This window comes from Helicoverpa armigera, chromosome 10 (genome assembly GCF_030705265.1).
Source record: "Helicoverpa armigera isolate CAAS_96S chromosome 10, ASM3070526v1, whole genome shotgun sequence".
Classification (NCBI taxonomy): domain Eukaryota; kingdom Metazoa; phylum Arthropoda; class Insecta; order Lepidoptera; family Noctuidae; genus Helicoverpa; species Helicoverpa armigera.
In genome coordinates this window covers 11681389-11701685 of record NC_087129.1, presented here as the reverse complement: position 1 = coordinate 11701685, position 20297 = coordinate 11681389, and the positions used below count along the sequence as shown (strand labels likewise).

Genomic DNA, 20297 nt, shown 5'->3' with positions numbered 1-20297 from the left:
TTAGGAGTATCGTATGTTTTGATCAGTTGACAGCTGTCAGTTTTCAAGGGAGAATTTCAGTTGTTTGTAATGACTGACTTTTATATGGTGTTCTAATTTTTGCACATTTTTATTCCATTTACTTTGTTTGAAAAATATCATTTTTTTATTTTTACGAATTTTTCTTTTATCTTTGTGTTAATCGACATATATTGACCAGTATATTAACGCATTTAATTTAATGTGATTATGAACGACACACCCGATATAAGTGAAAAAAAATGAATAACGCATATATGCTACTCAAACATTTTACGTTCCAAGTTATTTCAATTTAACTGCCTCCGATAACGATATGCACAATTTTATGGCAACATTACGCTCGCTATGATCGATGTGTGGAGTATCGATATACTAAATCGATTTCCAACTCGATTTATTTAAACTGATTAGGTAGTTATAGGATAGATATGATTTTTGTTTTGTTATTTACCGACTCTTTATATGTCCTTATACACTTTTTAAAGATGTATATTATAATTCATTATGTGCCTAGCCTTTTCCCAACTAATTTGGGGTCGGTTTCCAGTCTAACTGGATGCAGCTGAGTACCGGTGTTTTAATGAACTGAACTCCTCAATCCAATTACCCGCTCAACCCGATACCCCTTGTTAAGACTCCAAAAGTTAATAATTGGCTGTCAATATTAATGTTACCTACTAAGATTATCAACGAACATTATTTACGATATTTATTTTATATTATTTATATCTAGCATTAATCAAACTCAGATTTACGTTCACTCGAGATTAATTTCGTAACTTCACTACCAAAGATAATCGTTTACTCACTTATAACAACCATTTTTTCATTATAATAAAAGATTCAGAAAAATTTGAAATTGGAACGAAAAACTCCCTTTAAAAAATATAGAGATGTAACCGTACCCACACCCAGCCGACCTTAAACAATTCGATTTCAATAACGCATTGTAATCGACTCAAACCACGACCGAACAGTCAATTTGCATGAATGAAATCGATTGGGAAGTCCTATCCGATTGACAGCAGGGCGAAAATGGCGCGAAAAAGAAACTGCTACTTACGCAGCGTACTGCACTTGCAATGTTGCTAGTTTATTCTACTGAATTCCAAAGATTTGGGGAGTTTTAATCAACTAATAAAAAGAAATCCTTTGAATATTTTAATTACAATTTATTGGTGCTTACTATTTAGGTAACAGTACAAAAATAACCATAAAATATTGCCTACGTAAGATATAAATAACGGAAAAAAACTTAAGTAGGACAAATCATAAGAAGCTTACTATGATTAATTTGAGAGATCGAAATACGACGCTACCTACATCAAGCTGAAATGATAGACATCGGAAAGCTCCTATTAAGAGTCTATCAAAAATAGCATCGTACGTAATTCACAATTTGTTTCAATCCAAAGAAAATTGTACGTACATTTTAGGGATATTTCAAAATTCGTTGCGTTAACCCTCACCCGTCCGATCGTCGGACATTTAGACAGATCGCTGATTGGGTTCTCTGTATTTTCTGCTTTGTACAGACGGACAAAAGCGGCACGAAGAAAACTGGAACTGCCAGGTATCGGCGTGAAGCGTTTCAATGGAAATTGTGTTCCTATTCTCTCGGGAGTCGCGTACTAATTTCAATGGTTCGTTCCATGTCGTGCTTACATTTGCAGTTACGTTTGATATACATTAGACAGGGCATTCGTGGCAGTATTCTTATTTCAAAGTTTCTGTACTAAATAGGGTCGTGGGAAACTGTCGATATTTTTGTAGAATTGCTTTCTTTTGTCTGAAAATGCGATTTTACTTTAGTTACGATAAAGCACTACCTATGTAGGGATATCTTGGCTAGGGCTCTTATTTAAAAAAAGGTAAATCGCCTACATGATCTGGTTTGTTAGTTTTTTATAAAATATTAAACAAATTAATCATAAGCCTGTCTTCTCAACATTCACATTCAAAACAAGGCTCCAATTATACCAATTTTCTCGGCTGACCCATTTCTTCAACAAAAGACAATAAATATTGCAACTTCCCTGTTAAAATAAAAAATCGTTTCTTTTGCATTGTGTCTTTCCATACCTTTATCTTTCTGTCATATCTCAAGAAACTCGTCATCCCTAACCATTTTTAAAGATTTGGTACTCCTATTGTCTTAAACAAAACAGTAGCATCTCCCATACATCACAATGGTCCGTAACATTAAAGAAATGAAACTCGTTAATTAAAGGATAATGGAGTGGCCCTTAATTATTAATTAATTATCGGTACACGTCGTTTGCAGAGCTGGGACACAATGGCCCAGTCATTTGTGATGAGTGTTCATTGTTGTTCGTGAAAAGATTTCCGCGGCCGAAAGAGAGGGAAATGATTAATAGTACCCGATAATTGAACTATTCGAGTGGTATCGATTAGGAAGGATCGATTAGCGATTGTTTCCCCGCACTATGGGGACAATTGTAACGAACAATGGTCTTTTTATTCTTTTCTGTTGTAAATGTCGTGAACTTTGCGGACAATAGTTTTTTTGTGTTCGTTGTGTCGTACCGATACTAATGAAATTGTCATTAAGAAATTTTCGGACTGTGAAACTGAAATATATGTGAATTTGTGTGCCTACAACGTATTTAACACAACTGTTAAAATATCTACACATTATATAAACTAGACTAGTACATAGTGACTTCTTCATTATTCAACCATCAAAACCTATTCAACTTAGAGGTATAAATATACATCATGCATTTTCAAATAAACGAGGGAAATAACATTCCATGTTAAAGCATCCAAATTCAAAATCGAAAACTTCCAAATTCAAATAGTATAATAAGCCAGCCAGCCATCATTATAACCGAGTTAGTCACATACGCCCGCCGAGTATTATCCTGGGCCGAAATATTTCACGGACCACCACACACGGTGATGTAAACCCCAAAACTTATTGAATAGGAAATCAGGGATCCAATAAAATGCTGTCAACCCCAACGTATGTGATGAGACAGGTGTTGTACTATCCTAATCTTTACTTTTCTGCTCGTATGACAAGGGTACGGGATTATTATACTTGTGTTAGTAGGTACTTGATAATGGTGGGCGGACTGTTTTGTTTTTGGTTAGGACAGTCTTTGCTGTGTTCCCAATGGATTTACCTACCTAGTCTTTTTAATGTTATTCTCTCAATCCATTTTGTAAACGGTGGATTTTAATTATGATTTTTTGGTAGCTAATGGTGAACGCACTCAGTTAAAAGCATAAATACTTATGTTAATCCCAGAATCATTGACAGTCTATGAACAAAGTGTAGGTACCTAAAGCAGCGACTTTCATTATTTTAGTTAAATGGTCTAATTACATTGTTATAATTATTTATAATCTTCATATTTTTAATCATAAGTTATGACTGACCGTGAGAATACGCTATTAGAAGATGAGGAATATTCATTTCATTAGATGTTCATCATTCACTACAAGTTTGTTGAGTATAATGTATATGTACTTTTTAATACAAATAAAAAAATATCTGTCTAAAAAGCCCTCGGTTCACATAAGAAAAAACCAAACATCACATAATCCCCGTGTTTTAAAAACGAGTGTTGCAATATGAATAGTTTCTTCCAAAATATGAAAAGTAAATTAAAAATAACATTTTCAATTTTTGAGAATCAGTGTAAAAAATCGAAAATAAAAAAATTTAAATATATAACCAAAAATTTGGTTATTATAGCGAAAACAACAACACAGAATACAATACAGAAGAAACTTATAAGAATATTAACCAACATTGAAGACACCGACTCATGTAAACCACATTTCAAAAAACTAAACATCTTAACACTACCCTGCCTCTATATATTTGAAATTTGCAAATTTGTAAGGAAGCACCCACAATTCTATAGTAAAAGAGCAGACATCCAAACAAAACACAAACTTAGACATGGAAATAGACTCAATCTACCAACCTCACGTTTAAATATGCATTCCTCTAGTGCGTTTGTTACGTCCATTAAAATCTACAATAAATTACCAGAATACATAAAAAACACTGAATCAAATAATATATTTACCAATAAACTAAAACGATTTCTCTTAGATAAAAGCTACTACACAATTGACGAATATTTCAAAGATAAATACCAACTAGGGAAACTAGGATAACTGGAATAAACAAGCATTACTTAATATATCTATTTAAATTACCTTACTTACCGTGCAATACCTTTAATTAGATTCTTACTATTGAGTCATAAATAAAAAAACTACAGCTAATTTATAAATAAATATAAATAAATAAAATAATTAATAACGATTAATACATAATATAGAATATTTATAATATAAATTAATAATATATAAATAAACGAATATAAATTTAATAAATAATATTAAGTAAAATGTAAATAAATCTACACAGAAATAATACCTACTCAAATATCTAAATATAATAAGATTTTCTACATTTAATTCAATATTATTATGTTTAAAAAGCGCTCTTCGTCCTCTCCTCTAAAAACTAACTTTGCTGTGCCCGACAGGGTCCATAATTGTTTCTTTTAATTTTACCCACCAGCCTGTACACATTATGGAATGCAATAAAGTTATTGAGTATTGAGTATTGAGTATTGAAAACTGTTTGATCTCTCAACACATTCGAAGACAAACATATTAGAAGATATTTTGATCCTTAAAATAGCAACATCTAAAATGTCAAAGTCAGCTGCTATTACACCTGTCACACGCCCTACGTCACTGTCAAAAGCACGTACAAATCGCTGACTTCGCTGAGCCGTCAGAGCTAAAGAATGTAGAACAACGAAAGTTAAAATGAATTGGTGTCCCGTTAGATCTCGTATTCGCGTCTCAGAAGTGTTTAGATACACAACACGTACTGTGCACTGCCTTTTATAACAAACAAGAAACATGGACGACTATATCAACGTTATAGATTTCATATTTCTAAACTTGGCTTTCGCAGTCACATTTACCGGTGTTATCATTAATAATTTTGAAAAATATGTTCCTGCTTTTATTATAAAGGGTTATCGATATGGGGCCTTTGCCTATCAAGGATCTGACGCCAATTTCCTGCAAGTTATTGAGATCCCGAAGGCGTATTATAGACATTTTTATTTATTTTCAACTCTATTCAGTGCTTCGATGTTGTCCTATATGGTCTTAGTATACTTCTTTGGGGCAACCGTTAGTTTTCCTGTCCACTTCGTGTTGAAGGTGCTGCTACAGGAAAATGAGCCTTCTGGTGAGTTGACATAAGATCTATAATTCAATTTTGTGTGAGAAATCTGGATTACTAAGTATAGTACTAGTAAATCATTAGAGTAATAACTGTATAGATGGAAAACTACTTTAGTGCTTAGATTCCTTTCACTTGTAAATCATGTCAAGACCACTCAAAGTAGATTAGTGTACAAACATTGACTAGACGTCTAATCTAGTCTTAATCTGAGATGTTATAAGTCATAATTAGATCCCTACAGCATCATTAAAATGCAATTTACTGGTTACTGGGTTTGCAGCACTCCTATTCATTTTGTATATTATAAACATGTCTTGTGTACAATATTTCATAAAATAATTTAGGGAATAACTTGCAAAAAATTACTGAACCCATAATTTTAAATAGGTATTTGAAGGAATCTTGAATCCTTTTCAACAAGTGATTCTCTTGATTCATTGTGCTGTTGTTGATGGGACCATTATTTCAAAATCAAAATAACCACAACAAAGCTATTGAAAGAGTCCTTAAAACTATTGTGACATACTTATTAGTATGTATAGCTTATAGCTGCGACTATTTGTATTCAATTGACTATTTGTATTGGCTGTCTGGCCCCTTGGGTCATAAACCTTGCTGTTTAAAATCTATGTCACTATAAACATTAATTCTTAAAGCATTTTTATGTTGTTCTTCAAGAAGCTTTTGGATGTTATAACATGGAAAACTTTCTATAAAAATACATAAAAAAATTACAAGATGAGTCATTTAACTGTTTTTATACTGTTTCACTCATCCTTCTTGATAAACGGTCTATGAAACACTGAGAAAAATATTCAAATCAGATTAGTATGTTGTATGTGAAGTAGGTACAACTAAGCACATTCAAGGAAAAACATACATACAAATTTGTCTAGTTGTTGCTTTATAAATTAGCAAAAATTTGTCATAGCATCTTTCAGTAATTACTGTAGAGACAAACTGCCTCTCAAAATATTTCACCTTGAAGGCTAATCATCTTGTATTAGGTACTTATTTTTATGTACTTTTTTCTTCTAATTCTTTTTCTCTAGTCTCTAAATAAGATTATTACAAGAGAGAGATATGCATGGAAATAAGTAAATATATGTCAGGTAATCATCATTATTCCATAAATCTACATGCTGCTTTTTGAAACTATCATATCATTATCTAATTATTATTTGGGTTTGTTTATACCTATGTCTGCTTCCACACTTCGTTGTATGAATTCATCTTACACGTAAAATTAAAAAAATCTAAATGTTATGTTATCTTTATTTTCAGTGTCCGTCACAGCAGCCCTATTAGCATTGACACTGCTAACAATACAATGCATCAGGCGTCTATATGAAACTTACTACATGCAGGTCTTTGCCAAGTCTAGTAAGATGAACCTGAGTCACTACCTCGCTGGGATCATACATTACTTTGCTTGCATCATCGCTGTGGTTGGGCAAGCTCCGATGTTTTGTGGTAAGACTTTTATTAGAAACTAGATTCTGTCTACATTCATAGGGGAGGTGTGATAGGAACGGAACAACTAGATAAAACGCCTTGCCTCCTAAATACAATGTATCTCAATGCCAAAACAAAACAAATAAATGTCATCTAAATCTTTGTAATTTGAAATTGTAACACTCAAACAAATTCACTCTTGCTTTTGTAAGAATTAATTAGGTACCCATTAAAATATTTCATAACATAAAGATTAGATTAGTCTATTTGCTAGTTAAAGGACAATGCTCAAAAAAAACCCAAGCCCGGCGCAAACGAAAAGTAACTCAAATTATAGGTAATAATAAGTAATGAAATACTGCATAGGAGGCATCATCGAAATCAATGGCTAAATGTATGAAATTGCTATTTGATTTTTTAAAGGGGTAACATGAGCAGCTGGGGCTTATAGTTGAATTAAAGTGCTATCTGAAACAACAAACAGGTAATATGGCAAGTAATAAGCTTCTTCAAAAAGATAAATCAATACCCAAGTACAGGCTGCAGCGCCTACGTCATCGCGTCATGAGCGTTTTACATTACTTAGTGTGGGCTAGACATGAGGAACAGTTCGCGCATCCCGCAACATTTTTGGATCTCGTCGTGTTAGAAATAAAGAATCGATAACTTTTAAGCGTTATTATTTAAAAAAGTACATTCATATCCTGTTTTAGTTCTATCATCCTATGTAATATCTTGTAAAAGTAGCTAGAATAGTGGAGAAGTTGCTATAAACATGTCATTATGTACTCTCTTAAACCACAACTGTATCTGTTTGCTGTTTCTTTTACTAATACATTATGTTACCTCTAAAATCTTGAGTAGCAATGTACCGCAGATGTTAAAATTCGAATAGCAATTTCACACTTATAGCCACTGATTTCGATAATGCCCCCTATGTAATATCTAATTACTTATTTTTACCTATATTTTGAGTTACATTTCTTTTGCGCCGGGCCTGGGTTTTTTTCTCATACTTCATGAGCATTGTCCTTTCAGCTAATTTCTAAATGAACTTAAGCCATTCTCTTCAGTAAACTGTGCATCACTGACGCCCATAAAGTAAATAACCACTAGAGAGCGCACTCGCCAATTTCTTCTAAGAACACGACTCACCACTGCGGGCGGGGGGACGCGGCATAATCCGCGGCTACTATTGGTCAGTTCACGGTCGCTACTAAAGGATCGTACTGATCGTAGCCTTATAGTACGCGCAAAATCACTAACTTTTGGCGAGCGTCGGGGCACTGTATGCGCAGTCAAGTGGTTTTATAGTCTTTGCTGACGCCGCTAGAGATCTGAAAGTTATACGGTATCTTTCACCTTGGATTACCGACATTTTTTATTGTGTAAGCTAGATAATGATGCATCTTAAATTATTTCTGAACGCTACAAAACCAGTTACATAAAAATAATACCCTATACATAGTTTCCATCTTCACTATTCTTATTTAATTCTAAAACTTTTTTTTATTATTTTCAGGCAACCAATCTCGAGACGCCATCAAATGGAACGACCTCCGTACTACGATCCTCTCTATACCTTGCACAGTCATATTTCTAATGTCTTGGTACGAGCAGTTCAAAACGAACCAAATTTTCGCGAACTTGCGCAAAGACAAGAAATCTGGTGAAGTGGTGACTGAGGAACATAAGATACCTCATGGGAGAATGTTTGAATATGTTTCGAGCCCGCATAGAATGTGCGAGATTATTTTATATACGGTTCTGCTGTTACTAGTCCCAACGAAGACTTTCTTCTGCATTTATTTGTGGGTTTTGGGTAACCAGGTGAGATTAAAAGCGCGACTGTCTTCGTATCTTGTCCATTGTCTAAACACACTTAATCCCAAATGCGCCTACCGAATCATCCATCCCAGAAAATCTGTCATCTATACATATAATAAATCTGTAGAAAAGTAATTTTTGTACATTGAAGAAATTGGCAAAAAAAATAGCCAGCATGTTAAAGAATAACTAACAGAACCCATTTCCATCATTTTTGTCATTTTTGTCTGTTTGTCTGTTTGTCTGTTTGTCTGTTTGTCTGTTTATCTGTTTGTTCGTTCGGGATTCACGTAAAATCTACGAATTCAATGCAGACAATGCTTATATACAAAAATTCTACGTAACTTGGGGTATTACTTAGTTTTTGTTTCATCGAAATCGATTCACTCTATCAAAAGATATGATTAATTTTGTGAATTCAAGATGTAAAATATTACGACACGCAATCTGTTTGTCAAAACTGTACATTTGAATGTTGTACTTATATTAGTTGATCGGCCTATTATTAACCTTTACACAGAAAATCACACCTTCATAAGTAACTTCGGAAGAAAAAAAATGAAAATTGTGTTTAGCCAAGGTTAAAGTAGCTCCATCTGTGGTAATCTGTGTTAAATAAAATACATAAAATTTGTCAAAGGAGCGAGGTGGTAAATGACAATAAATTACCATACATTCTTTATAGAGGATTATTATTTCAACAGATGGAGTTGTGTATTTTCCGTAATTCACCATATTTTAACACGTAGTGTAATTTTTCGATAGACATTTCAATAGTGTTTGTCAGTTTGCCGTGCCACATCAAAATCCAATTATAATTATTACCTTGATGAAAGGAAAATAATAGTTCTCAGCCAAATTTAAAACGGTGCCATCTAAATTATTTTTTGAATATTATGTCAAAAATGATGACTTTAGTATAACAATTAATTATCATTTAAAGTTACAGATGGAGTTTATATCAGGATTTTTTCATAAACATAGTTTAGCTTCTCTTCCACTAATGTGGTGGCCTTAAAACAAATTACTTTGAGTGAATAGTATTAAGTAGACCTTCATTATTTTTTCTGATGCAAAGTATGTAAACTTAATCCTAGAAGAAAGGAGGATCTGTCTCTCGCAAGTGCTGCTAAGCGTGAGGTAGGTAGGTAATGTAGGATTCTGTAGCTTTAAGAACAAGCCCAGATACAAAGTGTAGATAAGAAATGGGAGCTTTCTCGATTTAATACCATACACACGTAAAATTCTTTATGCGTCTGAAAACGTACAAATTGCGCGTCGCATACCAGAGACATGCTTACTTTCAACTTCTGATCGCAAATACACTGGTCACGATTACGAACAGTCTCAGTAAGACCCGAGCCAAGTCTAAAAAAACACCTTTTATATAAAACTACGTTTGATGTCATTCAATCACAAAGACAGAATTGTTTTCTGTTGCAAATCCTATCCACCTGTATCCTATCCTAATCCAGCATGTATTGCAGGTGGGCATTGCACAAAAACCAATGGTATCCTATTCGAGAAGTCAAAAGAGTTGACCTGCCAACGTCAGCTTCTGCGCTAAGCAAGTGTTCTTAATAGTACCATCAGAATTACATTCATCGTTGAATGAGGTGAATAAATTTTCAGAAACCACAATAACAGTAGGAGCCAAAGCATATGATCGCTTCATAGAGCTCTGATTGGCCCCAGTTGACCAAGTCAGGTCTGATTTGTTCGTTCATCAGATCTTTGAAAGTTTTTCGGTGGACTTTTTTTACTTACTGTCGTCCTGTTTACGTGTGACACAAAATATGGTATATAAACGCAAGAGCGAAATTTTCCCGGTGTGCGGTAGTGACGCCCAGTATACAACACTTCTGTTTCTTTTGATTTGCTGGCTCCACCAAGAAATGACAAATTGAGAGCGTACATTTTGAAAATCTTGGCAAAACTGCAGGTTTCAAGTACGAACACATGAAGTGGACTCTCACAGATACGTACATTTTGCCTATTCGTGAACTAATGCAAACATTTCGGTGGAGTCCCGGCTTAGGCAACTCGATCGCCGCGTGCTCGCGACGCCCGCGCTACTCACACGCCCGAGGATCGCGCACGCCTAATGTGGGGTCAGCCTTACCATAGTGAGTAAGTGCACAGAAAATCCCCGTCGTACAAGTGTTTCTCCCCAGTAGTGAAACTATCCTACCCTATGCGCCTGCTGATGATGATGACTCATTTTATCATCCATCCGGCTATTCCCCAACTATGTTGGTGTTGGCTTCCAGTCACCGAATCTGTTTGAGTACCAATATTTTGCTTGGAGCGACTACCTATCTACCTATCTTCAATCCAGTCAACTACACAAGCCGATATCCATGGTAAGACTGACAGACTTTCTGGCTTCTGATTAGTCGCAGCAGCTGCAGAAAATGTACAAATGACAGCTTTGTCAGACTCAAAGCATATCATCATCATCATCATCATCAGCCTATCGCAGTCCACTGCTGGACATAGGCCTCTCTAAGTGCACGCCACTGAGATCAAAGCATATAGACATAGATTATAACTGTTTCCTGTGAAAATTACTTACGCACCATAGGTAATAATTTTCCAAATTGGCTGACTAGATCCAGAGATATTCACAACGTCACAAACTTTACTTCTTTTGTTTAGATAAATGGTCACATGAACAACACAACCTTGATCAATGAATCTATGCGACTGCTAAGTGCTAATCCTAATTATACTGTCACGTGAAAGAATGCACCTACGGGATAAGTAGTATTTTGACTATTCTATATTGCCCACGCAGACGAAGTTGCGGGCAACAGCTAGTGTATTCATAAATTTTAAATGAATTGTTTACTCCTAATTTATCAGTTCTTTTTTTATGTTTTGCGTTTTGATATTATAGCTAATAAATCCTGTATGTTTTAATTTCAGATTCAAACTGCTATCCAAGCCCACGACTGGTACAAAAAGACATTCGACAAATACCCCGCGAACAGGCTCGCGGTTTTCCCGCGCTTATTGTAGTTTGCCGCGCTTTTTTAAATTAAGAAGACTGAGCATTTATTTTTTTATTATTTATTGGAGTAGAATGTAAGAGAAAAGACAAGATATCACAAATACAAAATCTTATTCCTCAGAAGGAGGTAATTAATAATGAAAGCAACATAGAGAATGTTGGCTTACTATATATAATGGGTGCAAAACTGCAAAAAGTGGTAAACGTTAGAGGAAAATGTATCTGATTAAGGTGATAGAGTGGCCTTATCATTTTTATTCTCGATTGTTAGGTAAAACTCAAAACAGGGATAATTAACTGGCTAAAAAAATGTTAATATTTTCGGCCATTTAGCTAGTGAGCCAGAGAGGCATATAAAATATTGTAGAATTTAATGACAAATATATTTTTTTAGTTATCATTAATTTGGCATTTTTATTTTGCCCCCCAATAACCAAAATAATTTATCAAAGATGGAAAAACATACTTACATGACCTAATTTTTTCATTAAATTTGATCTGTACCGTAATTAAAAACGATTTAATAAATAGAAACAAGTTTATTGACCAATTGTAGAACGAATACGGACACCCTATGTAAATACAATTGCACACACACTTCGACTTACATCGTCGATCTTACAAACTATTATTCGAACTTCTCACTTGAACAGGAAGCTGTAAAGAAAATAAACATTTATTAGTAGCTATAATAAATAAACCTTAAAGATTGTGCTCAACATTAAATTTATAGAATCTAAAAACTAAAATTATCTACATCATCTGAAACTCAATAAACAAGTGTTGAATTTCTCCCAAAGATTTGGTACAGTTTGCAACAAAACTCCATTAGCACAATCATCATTACAAAATACTTGAAAAGTAAGTCTAATCTCCCATAAGTTATCAGTCACAACAAATGAGTATTGAGGCACAATTTCAGTAATATACAATAAAGAGTATAAATTCAATACAAACCTATAAGGATAACCCTGTGTCTTAGCCCTGAAGACAGACAGAAGCAGAGAGAAGAAAACACAGACCAACACCAGTCCTACGATAGACTGGAAGCGTCTGCGTTTGCCGTCCGCTTGAGAGCGCACTATGTCCTGGTTCTTAACTCCGCCTGCCGCTTCTATCATTAGGATCATGCCTACGACTACTGCTGCATCTGTGGTTGTGAGTTCAGGAAAATATTTCAGCTTAATGTGTAATGTAAGTCTTAGGAAGTCCACCCACTAGCTGCTAGTTTGGTCGCGTCAGCAATGTGTTGTCCTAGGCGTGTGTTTCAATATTACCTAATTGAGTACCTTGTGTACAACGATACTGTAAATCCCCTTAAAAATAATAAGAATTGTTCGACAAAAGCCACTTTTAAACATTCAGCTACGCTACAAGCGGAGATTTTAATTTTTTAATATATAACGCGGCATGTCATGGAAACAAACAATCTGAAGTATATGGTTTAAACCGATTTTATTGTTAGGCATGCTTAAGTTCTTAATGAATGATCCTTATCAACTGCATTTTTTTCAAGCCACATTTAAAAATCTCTGCACCTATTACTTTGCCAATTTCAGACTAATCAATTCTCAATGACCAACAACATAAAATTGTTTAATAAGAACTTTAGTGATACTCGTAAAATCAATCTCTTTTAAAAGGATACTCAAAATAGCCACAATGTAGCTCTCCAACACAAATTGTCCATGTGATCCTCCATTAATATACACCGGTCCATTCTTAGTTCTATGGAAGAACGGTGGGCCTCTGATATGGTTCCACATTTGTCCTGACACCAGGGCAAAGCAGAAGAATACTGCACCAACAGCCCACATCTGTTTATTGTAGAGGAACTCGAGGTTGTTTCTACGGAGGTACAGGAAGCCAGCTACTAAGATGAATAGCATTGCGAATGCTACCGCACCAGAGTAGTTGGGCGGACGGAATATCCTGATCTGAAAATATTAAACCTTTGTTAGGAATTTTTAAACATACATCTTTTGATTGTCACATCGCAAATTCGAATCGTAAAAATGTACAGAGGACCCTTGGTAATTCAGCCAGCCCCTTGCAATCTTACATAAAGTACTTGTGTAGGTACACATAATCAGAATGTAACTTTGAGTTATGCAATTTAATATGTACGTATTTGTCAAGTTACAAGTTCTCCCTTGTGAAAAATATATGTATATAGACTAACTTTCTTATATTTAGCCATCTTCAACAAGGTTCTAAAACTTTGAATACTTTACAACTCTTATATAACTGAGAAAAATATAGTACTTAACCCATAGACTGTGAAGAATTGACCTCATTTTAAACACTTGTAAAACTATGGCCTATCAACGTACAACTGGTGTAACATTTATTGAAAATAGTTATTAACATGCAACAGCGATAACAATGCAATTATTTTATAACTTGATAGGTTGTTAATTTGAAAATACATACTTTGCTATTTAGTATGTTTGGAAATAAAGATCTATGCGGCTGTTAGCTCAACTTGCATTTATAGGTAAGTGATAATGATTTGTTCATTATTATGGTGTTTCTGTCCTAATCTATTTATGAAGTTTTTCAAACAGTGTAAAGAAGTTTCAAAAGTTAAGATTTTTCAAAGAGGAATTATTATCATCACCATACTCTTAGGCAATTGACTGCTATGCCAATAGATTGGTCCAGCTTTGAGTACTTTTCTTTGATTATTTATTTTCCTACTTTAAATTTTCCAGTACCTTCTGCGGACTAAACAAACTAAATACCATACCTGAACATCAGTCCTATCTTGGATCCATTTGGAAATAGCTTCAGCATGGATTCCAGACCTCTCGAAGTCCATGGAATCAGCTGGTTTTGGCTTGCCTTTGGCGGGGAAGTGCATTATAACAGGTGCTGTGTTTAAACGTAGCTGAAATATATCAATACGGATCAATGAATTTGTGTACCTATAAAGTACAGGAGAATTTAAAAAAGAAAATATAAACTTGTGTAATTAACGTGAAACAGGTAAGTTTGGTAGCATTTCGTTTTCAAAAATTAAGGTATAAAAAAAGTGAGGTATGAAGCTAAAATAAATTATAATATTTATTCTTGTGTATGAAACTTAATATGAAACCAGTACATAATTTTCTTGTTGTAATCATGTACAAAGTATAAAGTATAAATTAGTCTTATAAATTACTTTTCTTGTTAACAAATTGTTTCCAGCAGATTAATACACAATATCATATAACTTCAGTGAAGAATTGACTTACCATTTGGAAGATATCAGAACCCTCATCAAAATCGACCATACCAAAGAACAGCTTATTATTGTACGCCGGTGAGAACCTGAATGAGTTAGCTACAATCAGGTACTCATCATACACATGCTGGCAGATGGCACAGCGCCTCGACGGTGCCATCGCTGTGAACATGATGATGAAGGAGTAGTCTCTAGGCGGAGATTTCACATACTCCTTGAATTTGTTCAAGTTGAGAGAAATTATTGACTTTTTGGCTGTGAAGTCTGTTAACTGCTGGACTTTTTCTTCAAGCTGGAATAAAAATGTACGTAATTACTTCTAATAGCTCTTATTAAGTGTGTTTACAGTCTACTATTCTCTGTATACTGGTTGTTTTAAAAATATGATAGAATTTTTGTAATTGTCACTTGCAACATATACCTAAATGTTTCAACTTTATAATCAATAAGGAAATTTTACGTTTATAATATTATGGAACTAATAAGAGGATAAAGATAGACTACTTTTTCTACTGCCAAGGCAGGGCTTAGAATCTAAATAGGTTGTTAATCTTATTGTAATTTTATGGTTACAAAAAGTAGTAATTACTTAGATCGTTACCGAATATTTAGAAACAATTTAGATGGCATTAATCGTTTCATTTACGCTAAAACTTAACTAGAAAATGCCGGTAGGCAGAATCGAAAAATGGTCATAGCTTACCCCCTTCGTACGGGTTTGAGCTTCTCCTTCATAGTAGGTTAAAATTATAGTTAGGAATAATAGGAGTTTAAACTTCATTTCTGTAACTTAATTATTATAATTCACCACAAACTCCTCCAATTTCAGAAATAGTGAAAAAGGTGATTTGACGTTTGCCACCTCAAAACAAACGTCAAATTTCAGAAACGAATGACGTGTACTCAACTCTGCGTTTATGAAGATTGTTTTGCTTTATTTTTTAAAGTGAGTGTTTAAGAGCGTGTACGCTCGCCGCGCGATGTCAACTTGTAAGTAATTCAACGCAAAAAATCGCGCAGACTAGCGTCGCGGCTGTGTGCGTGCCTATCATACTTCACGTATAGTCACACAAACCATTTTGATCCTTTCGAGTGAAATTGGTAGAGCAAAAAATATATTATTTAGTAAATAGTTAATAGCGAGAAAATAGTGTAAGTCTATGGATGACTAAAATATAAAAGCATGAAAATAAGTCATTAATACTTAACACTCTTTTGCAAAAAAATCGGGCACCTATGAAAACCTTGGTTTTGAGGACTTTCTGTATATTAAATACAATTTTCAACAGTACTAAATAGTCGACTGATGATTAATGGCAATGTTAAGAGTTTCTGTATTTTAACCGATTTCAAAAAAAAGGAGAAGGTTTCAATTAGATTGTTTTGTGATTGTTCTCAATTTGATTGTTCTCGTTTTCTCAAAGACGCCTGGACCGATTTGAAAAATTGATTATTTATATGAATGGTCCAGTCCATCCAGACGGAAAAATTGTGGTCAAATAACAACAATTGCCGGAAAGCCAAATATTGGTGAAGAGCTTGGGTTTACCATTGCAAATAAAGTTTTAAGTTTTCTATCCTACATGCTTCAAAAGTTATTCGGGATCAAAAGTCAAAATTTGGGAAAATCCAAAATGAACATATAAATAAAATTATAGATAAGTGATTTCTAGCCTAAGGAGTCCGCCATACTGGATTAAGACTCACGACACATTTTTTTTTCGAGTTATTCATATCAAGCCCTTTCATTTGATACCCATATCGTAGGAATGCATTAAAACATTTTTTTCTCCATCTTGGGTATACCGCCATATTGGATATAGAATCATACATTGTCATCAAAACTGAAAGTTCAAACATAATTTCAACTCAATCGATAAAAAAATATGCTTCAAAATTGAGCTTTAAATAAAATAGTAATGTATCAAGATTTGTTGGTCGCGCTTGAAATGTACTCTATTCTCGGTATCCACGGCAGAGGTTATTCACCCTACGCGATGTGACGGAGCGACACGTCCTCTCTCTGTGAAGCCTTGCGGCAGTCTGGTTTGAGTTGACTCGCGTGCAGCGTTTTATAGTAGTTTTTAAATAATTTATAAAAAAATAAAAACGAGAGATTAAATTATAATATAAAGTTTATGTTTTAAAGACAGAGTTATATTACTATAGTAAATAATTGTTATATTAAATTAAGTAAGATAGGTAGGTGAAAAAGGCATTTGAAATTCTCAATTTTTCACATTGTTAAAATATTTTTTTCTGAAAGATAGAGACCTAAATCAAAAAATGTTTTCAACTAACTATAAGCATGGGGATTTCGTCTATGAGTAAAAAAATAAATATGATTAGATTTGCCACTGTTTTCACATGAATTTAAGCTTCGAAATAGACGCTGAACGGGAATTTTATAAAACATCTGTTACGTTATAGGGGTTTTAAGTATTTAAACTACACAAATTGAAATTTATGTTCAATTAACTATATAGACAGTGAAATTACCTTGCGTTATTAAAAATTAACATAGTTATAGGATAAGCAGTTAATGAGAAACAGTGGTTTGAAAAGTACCTTTTTAGGCCAAATGGCGCGCGGTTGACGTACACGCTCTTAAGAAGTGGTGTAAAAAGTTTTTTATTTTTGGCTTTTCAATGACAAGCATATTTGTCACTATTCACATAAGTCATTAAGTACTCGTCAAAGCCGTCAATACAAATAATATGAGCCCAAACAGGAATCAGGATGTAGTTTACATATTCGGATGTCGACCCTTCCCTCGACCTTCTCTGGTCTCCATCATCATGTCAGGCCCAAACCTTCACTGTTACAAAGGTCTCGTCATTACAAAAACGCCCAAACACAAGGTACCTATAGTTACCGGCACGGATATTGAGCTCTCGGCGGAAGAGTGGGGATCGCTTTGCGCACCCGTACGCTGCGTACGGTACGCATAAGGCAGTAAATCGCTTCTGCGCAGGTGAAGGTCAGGGCTCAATATCCGTGCCGATAACTGTAGTTTACATACTTATTCAGTTGTTGAGTTCCCTCGACCTTCTCTCGTCTCCATCATCAGGTCAGCTCCAAACCTTCACCGTTGCATAGTGTTGTCAGACTTACACCTCATTGTTAAGTTTTTAACCTATGCATGCCAAACAATTTTGCAGAGATTTCAGATCCTGACCTGATGATTATGGGACCACCTGGGAGGTATACCCTATCAAACAAAAAAAATTGCAAATCGGTCCCAGGCGTCTTCGAGTAATCGGTGAATTGAGAACCTCCTCCTCTTGGGAAGTCGGTTAAAAATCAATCTTTTCATAAATTAACTAGCAGTTTTTCGCTGTTTTACTCGCATCCGGTGGCAACTACTGCCTGGACCGGGATAAATTATAGCCTATAGGTACACTTTCGTTCCTTTCGTCAATACTGTTGACGATCGGGAAAAAAAAGTTTCGTTCGTTCAGTGTCCATGAATGCTGGTTTTTATTTGTTTGGATTTTTAATGGATTATGATATATGAGATCTTTTAAAACACAATTAACAAGAAAATAAAAAAATGGCCTTCTCATGTCCATAATAACCATTTTACACTTTAAAAATCAAAGTATGTTTTATTTTTATTTCTATATTTTAAAAATAAAAACCAGCATTCATGGACACTGAACGAAACTTTTTTTTCCCGATAGTCAACAGTGTTGACGACAGGAACGAAAGGTGTTACCGAACGGGAATGTGTGCGTTCGCGCAGCGGAATGTTGTTGAATTTAAAGATTTTAATTACGCAGATAATTAGTGTAAGACGTCCTATAATTGTGTATGGTAAATAAAAATTTGTGTATGCAGCCATTGTGGAGAAATTCACCAAAAACAGATTCCGCTGGGCGAACGTTGGCGAACGTTGTCCTGGCGGAACTTTTTTTAATCCATAGACTTTAGAAGAAAAGAGATGTGTCCGAAAATTAGTGTGTATTTGTGTATAATTAATTATGTATGAATGAAATCAGTGCATGCATAAACTTCGGAGAAATTCAAGTTTCCGCTACGCGAACGTTTGGCCATTAGCTAGTTTTCATATAAAGCGCTTACATAGAGAGCTGTAGATTTTTACATACGTTGTTTTGAATTTGTTTATATTTGTTTAAAAAACAGATTTAGAAAAAGTCGTAGGGTTTAAAAGATAAAAATATAAACGTAAAATACACTTATTAGGTCTTAGTTCTTAAAGTATGCAGTTTGGGGTCTAGATTTTCACGTTTACACAAACCTTGTAAGTGTCTCCAACATGTTGCCAAGTATCAATGATGTTCCGTTAGTAATTAAAAAGTTATAGGATATTTTACCATGAACAGATCACTGTTTACAAAGCAGTCGAATATCACGACGTTCTAAAGGAATTGCATGGTAAAATGTATGCCAATAATTAGTTTAATCGTTCAACTATTCACTTGCAAAATTTCATGTCATTAAATTCAGTAATTAAAGAAAGACAATTATAATACTGACGGAGCATCGAAACCCTACATAATCCGACCAAGTTCGGATAGCTACAAAAAAGCGGCCGTGCCATATGTCTAAGCAACGTTCTTAACTTGGAAGGTTAGTATATTTATTAAAATGGTACAGTTGCGTAAACAAGCGTTAGGAAAAAATAAAACAATTGCATTTCTTGAATGAAAAATATTTTTTTAATAATAATGCCACTATCTACGACATTTTAGTTAAAATACATAACGTTTATTAACGTTATTTTTAATCACGTAGTCAAGTAATTTATGTAAGTAATAATAATAAAAATATTTTTGTACACGGATATTTAAATAGAAAAGTACTTGTTAATTGAAGATTTATTTTTATCGTACACGTACATAGTGGCATTATTATTAAAAATATTTTTCAATCACGAAATACAATTGTTTTATTTTTTTCTAACGCTTGTGTACGCAACTGTACCATATTAATAAATACTAACCTACCAAGTTAAGAACGTTGCTTAGACATATGGCACGGCCGCTTTTTTGTAGCAATCCGAACTTGGTCGGATTATGTAGGGTTTCGATATTTTAATTGTCTTTCTTTAATTACTGAATTTAATGACATGAAATTTTGCAAGTGAATAGTTGAATGATTAAACTAATTATTGGCATACATTTTACCATGCAATTCCTTTAGAACGTCGTGATATTCGACTGCTTTGTAAACAGTGATCTGTTCATGGTAAAATATCCTATAACTTTTTAATTACTAACTGAACATCATTGATACTTGGCAACATGTTGGAGACACTTACAAGGTTTGTGTAAACGTGAAAATCTAGACCCCAAACTGCATACTTTAAGAACTAAGACCTAATAAGTGTATTTTACGTTTATATTTTTATCTTTTAAACCCTACGACTTTTTCTAAATCTGTTTTTTAAACAAATATAAACAAATTCAAAACAACGTATGTATAGTAAGTTCAACTCAGTCGTGCGCGCGGCCCTATGTGTGGGTAACCCTTGTACATAT

At 34.1% G+C, this 20297-nt stretch overlaps 2 protein-coding genes across 2 annotated transcripts; one reads left to right on the top strand and one right to left on the bottom strand.

The window, feature by feature from the left end:
- The first annotated feature begins 4763 nt into the window (after positions 1 to 4763).
- Positions 4764 to 11971, top strand: LOC110370980 (polyprenol reductase). The gene is made up of 4 exons (XM_064036544.1): positions 4764 to 5275; positions 6557 to 6745; positions 8250 to 8557; positions 11483 to 11971. Exons 1-4 carry the CDS (start codon positions 4939 to 4941, stop codon positions 11573 to 11575), a joined length of 927 nt encoding a protein of 308 aa, XP_063892614.1. The 5' UTR covers positions 4764 to 4938; the 3' UTR covers positions 11576 to 11971.
- Positions 11972 to 12086: 115 nt separating this feature from the next.
- LOC110370979 (tumor suppressor candidate 3) lies at positions 12087 to 15683 on the bottom strand. Its single transcript, XM_021327019.3, has 6 exons — positions 15497 to 15683; positions 14804 to 15085; positions 14317 to 14457; positions 13216 to 13504; positions 12525 to 12717; positions 12087 to 12224 (listed from the first exon to the last, which is right to left on the bottom strand). Exons 1-6 carry the CDS (start codon positions 15572 to 15574, stop codon positions 12209 to 12211), a joined length of 999 nt encoding a protein of 332 aa, XP_021182694.1. The 5' UTR covers positions 15575 to 15683; the 3' UTR covers positions 12087 to 12208.
- Positions 15684 to 20297: the final 4614 nt, after the last annotated feature.